Genomic DNA, 4,932 nt, shown 5'->3' on the forward strand with positions numbered 1-4,932 from the left:
AGACTCGTTTAACCAGGATCTGGTCATACAGGTGGACAAAGAAACTATCACTTCACTCACCGGTCTTATTATTTATGTTATTTTATTACATTTATATTTAATTTGTTTATGAGGCCTAATGACTAAGATGCGAAAGGACAGGTTTAAGAATTAGACTGGAGGGACATGATTGCCATGACCGGATTTTCTTATGACTTGCAAATGAATGATTTTGGCCCAATTTTGGATGCGCATACAAAACTCTTAAACTTCAAATAAGCTGTAAGGTCAGGTTACCACAAGTCATTATTTGCAAAAATCGTTAGCACGTTAAATTTATACAGAGACATGCCATAGCTATTAACTAGTGCTACTTTGAAAGGATAAGTATTTTCCCATCTTATGTTAAAACAGAGGGCAAGCTAGGGTCTTTCCAGGTAGCAAAAAACACCTAAATTTTCAGAGGCCGTGTCAACAAGTCGAAACTTAACCAGAGTGTGGGGGGAATGTGTTTTTTCCGAGCAATCGATAGTTTCGTTTCAATATTATCATGTCAGCTCATGACCTGAAGGAGAAAATACACCTTCCTCCCTCTGCATTAACGTCTCCCTCGTTTTTATACATCTCTGTGTAGATCTCGCGAGAGCTCCGGCGTTGGCTGTGGCTGGCCGTGGCTTTGCAGCAGACAGAGGGAGAAGGCAGGCAGGCAGCATCATGGCGGACAGAGACAGTGGAAGTGAGCAGGGAGGAGCAGCCACGGGCCCAGGCTTCGGTTCCATGCACCTAGCGACAGGAGGGGCGGGCTCGGCTTCCGGGCTCCAGCATGAGACACAAGAGCTAGCGTCGAAGCGAGTTGACATCCAAAACAAACGCTTCTATTTGGACGTTAAGCAGAACGCGAAAGGCCGCTTCTTAAAGATAGCAGAAGTCGGGGCCGGTGGAAACAAGAGCCGCCTCACTCTCTCCATGTCTGTGGCGGTCGAGTTCCGTGACTACTTGGGGGACTTCATCGAACATTATGCCCAGTTGGGTCCAAGCAACCCGGGAATGGTACAAGACGAGCCTAGGCGAGCACTCAAAAGCGAGTTCTTGGTCCGAGAAAATCGGAAATACTACATGGATCTGAAAGAGAACCAGAGGGGACGGTTTCTGAGGATTCGACAGACCGTTAACCGGGGGCCCGGTTTGGGATCCACGCAAGGCCAGACGATTGCACTGCCTGCCCAGGGACTTATTGAGTTTCGTGACGCTTTGGCTAAACTTATTGACGATTACGGTGTAGAGGACGAACCTGCAGAGTTGCCCGAAGGGTCATCATTGACTGTGGACAACAAACGGTTTTTCTTCGACGTCGGATCCAATAAGTATGGTGTGTTCATGAGGGTAAGCGAGGTGAAGCCAACGTACCGCAACTCAATTACGGTGCCCTACAAAGTGTGGTCCAAATTTGGGAATACTTTCTGTAAATATGCCGAGGAGATGAAGAAGATCCAGGAGAAACAGCGGGAGAAAAGGGCATGCGAGCTGCAGCAACAAGAGGAGATGCAGGCGGACGATGGAGACGAGGATTGATATAGAGAGCAAAAACATGCAAGAGTAATGAAAATAACAAGAGAAATATAATTAAAACTCTACTGTATAAAGAAAGAAATCTAAAGATTTAACTGTAATGGTTTAACTCCAAGGGAGCATCACCCACAATATAAGAAACCTCCACAACCTGACAGTTATGACATGTTGTCACTCATCGCTGGATGTTACCCCACTTATCCACCATTAATACAGTTAACAGGCTGCTAAACAAAGTAATAACATTATATTTGAACATTGTTTCCTACTTGACAAACAATATTGAACTGAGTGTTTATTTCCCTTATTAACAGAAAACTTTTGTACCAGTTAAAGCTATTGTAAAAAAGTGTTTGCAATGTTCAAATGGAATTATTGCCGAGTTCCGATGAAAAAACGTTTCCTTTTCATGTGAGCTAATGACTTCAGCACAAATCAGATATTTTAATTTTTAAACCAAAATTCAAAAACTTTGTAAAAGGTTGTCACATGTACTTGCCATCCTATTTACCTTTACCTGTGAGTAGAGATGTGTTTACACATAAATCATATGAGGGCTAGGCCTGCTTCGGAAACTGGTTAGATGTCATGCAGTATAAAAAGGAATATAGGCATTTTTCATGAAATGAAATAAGTGCTCTATTTGTTGTGCAATATGCATTGCATAAAAATCAAATATATATTGAACTGGTCAATGGATCTTGACATGATGACATTTGCCAGAGGCATTCAAAGAAATATTAATATTGTAATTTTTTTTCAGTTGAAATTGTTGCCATGCAGATGGATATATTATAGACTACCTTTGTGTCTCGTTGTTAATGCAATGTGTTCATTTTAAAGGTACTAAATGTGTATTTGATAGAGGAAATGCAGTGACAACATGTAGCAAATGGCCTGATTTGCAGATTACTTTACAAGAGAAACACCCCACACATACTGTGTTGATTGGCTCAGTGGTCTGAAAAGAAGAGGCAAAATTCAGCAGAGCTTCATTGGTTACTACACCTGAAACAGAACAACATTTTATGATCTTGTTCAGTCATAAAAATCTAAATGGTGCCAAGGAGTGCTGTTGCTGCATGTTAATCTGCACTAAGATTTCGTTGGTCTCCCAAAATATTGGCTCAAGGACCCTCCTATATGTATCTTTATCTGCCTATATTGTGCAAATCTCAAGTTTGAGTACTGAGTGATTCCATCCAAGGCTTGGTGTATTTGTAGTGGAAGTTGCTTTCAGAGCGCGATTGTAAAAGGAGCGATCTTGTGAACTGTAATTACAATATCACCATCACACTATGAGGAGGGACACTGAGGAGCACTGCTGGATAAGCCAAGGTGAAGAAAGTTCAATTCACCTGTTGATGAACCGCCAGTTGTGTCAATGGATGTGCCCATCCCTACAAGTTAAAGATCTGAAGGTGTGAAGTTCAGTGGGGCTACTTTGGATACATACTCATAGCTCTACTTTATATTTGTAAGCCCAAATATCTACCTGGGGTGATGAGATTCTGTTTTGGTCTAATTGTAAATATTTGGGCTGCCACACGGAAAACAACTGGTTCTAATCCAGTTCAGTCGCATCTCATAGATGTGTGATAGCAGTTTTATAAACTCTGTCAGTAAACTCCAGAGAAACTGGCAACAATCAGATAATGTCAGATTTACCTCAGCATTGAATTAAATGATTGCTCCCATGTTTAGATTGACTGGAAACCAGCAAACTAGACTGTCCTTGACCACCTATTTTTGGAGCCTCTGGTATAGCCTAAATGATACGTGATTGGGAGCATCCTCTTCAGCATATAAACAACCTGGTGCCTTACACACTCCGCATGCTTACACGCTGGCCTGGTGCTTTGGATCGCAGTTTGGCTTCTTTTTGTTATTGTTTCCTCTTTATTTCTTCCATTTTTGTGTCTCAGCCCCCTTGTGTGCTAGCGCACGACTCGTGGTGCTAAAAGGGTTTGTTACAAACTCTTCAGAAAAATAGGAGCAGAATTCTTAACTTTTTTCTGCTACCTTCCTTCTTCCCTAACTTCATTGCCATCCCCATTTCCCAGCCATCCAGGTATCGGCCTACATGTAAACATGGAAGGGGGTGGTCACCTAGATGCAAGATGATGCAGAAGAGTTGGCTCTTCACTAACCAAGCACATTAGCAGGAAGAGCAGGGGCTGATTGGGAACATTGGTAGTGGCCTGAAATTATGTAAATTGTTGTTGGAAAGCCCCCCTTGAAATGCTCGTTGTATGGCTTGGGTAGTTATGTGTAAGTTGTAAGTCGCTCAATTAATGGGGAGTAGCAAGCATGTCTTGTTTTGTTTTTTGTTTTACGTAGTTTTACCTTTTCAGCATTATTCCACATTATTTGTAATTTTGGAATGTTTTCGCCCACAAAAAATATATCTATTTTTTCTGTGCAACATTTCATCACTGTGTGCAATATCGTATGTGCCAATGGTGGCAATATATGTATATCAATTAAATATATGATTACTATTTGAAAGCATGTGGCTGAATTCCATGTTTATTTCTCATGAAGGAGTTGTATGCCTTTATTTGCACTCAAAGCTCCATCCTGGAGGAAAATATAGTAAACCAAGGTCTTAGCAGCCTGTTGGGTCAAGAAGTTCACATAAGTACTTTAACTTGAAATAGAACAATGTCACTGTAAGTATGCCTATCCCTAGGAAAAGGGTAAACTTGGCTTATGGGTTGTTGAAGGTAGACTATAAACACAGTGGAGTTTTTGTGAAAAGGAAAATTTAAGAAACAGTGAAATCTCCATTTTAGCTCTAAGCTAAGAAAAGGTGCTTCAGTCCAATCCTCATTAAGGTGTATGGTGAACTGTCTTCAGTGGTTGTTGTGTGTAGCACTTTGCTTTCCCAGGTTAATGAAATGCCTGACCAATACTTGTTTAAAATGATTTCAACAAAGAATGTCGTTCTCTCTTATGTTGCCTCTTTTTTTAAAAAGAGGGTATTTGATTTGCTCATTTGGTTTTGATGCATTAAATATAATTTATGTACATTTGACAAATTTTAAAATAAATTTAATTTACCCATGAGGGAAAATCTGCATTCAAAATGTATGTGTTTTTCATGTTTCATTTCTTGTTGGAAAAAAAAACTTCCAAAATGTCTACAGTTCACTGATGAAAAGTATGTTTAATTTTGATGTAGTGTTGTCTAAAATGTCTAACTCTACATTTGCAATGATACTAATTACTTAAGCTTAATTTTACAGCCTTTAAAATGCAAACTTTGCAATGACAAGTACCCGATGACTCATGTCTTCTTAGAGATTTTTACATTAGTACTGTATGTGTAATACCAGGCTGTAAAATAAAGCATTACTTTCGTCTCAAAAAACCCTGACTATG

General features: G+C 40.1%; 1 protein-coding gene across 1 annotated transcript; it reads left to right on the forward strand.

Moving 5' to 3' along the window:
* Nucleotides 1-613: 613 nt before the first annotated feature.
* On the forward strand, nt 614-4,932 carry LOC111234492 (transcriptional activator protein Pur-alpha-like). Its single transcript, XM_022762614.1, has one exon. The coding sequence runs from the start codon at nt 694-696 to the stop codon at nt 1,549-1,551; it is 858 nt and encodes a 285-aa protein (XP_022618335.1). The 5' UTR covers nt 614-693; the 3' UTR covers nt 1,552-4,932.

The sequence above is a fragment of the Seriola dumerili genome, unplaced genomic scaffold (genome assembly GCF_002260705.1).
Source record: "Seriola dumerili isolate Sdu_G_001 unplaced genomic scaffold, Sdu_1.0 BDQW01000449.1, whole genome shotgun sequence".
In the NCBI taxonomy this organism is placed as follows: domain Eukaryota; kingdom Metazoa; phylum Chordata; class Actinopteri; order Carangiformes; family Carangidae; genus Seriola; species Seriola dumerili.

Bases quoted from the DNA above. Each gene is read 5' to 3' on its own strand.
- LOC111234492 (XM_022762614.1), top strand. From the start codon at position 694: ATGGCGGACAGAGACAGTGGAAGTGAGCAGGGAGGAGCAGCCACGGGC.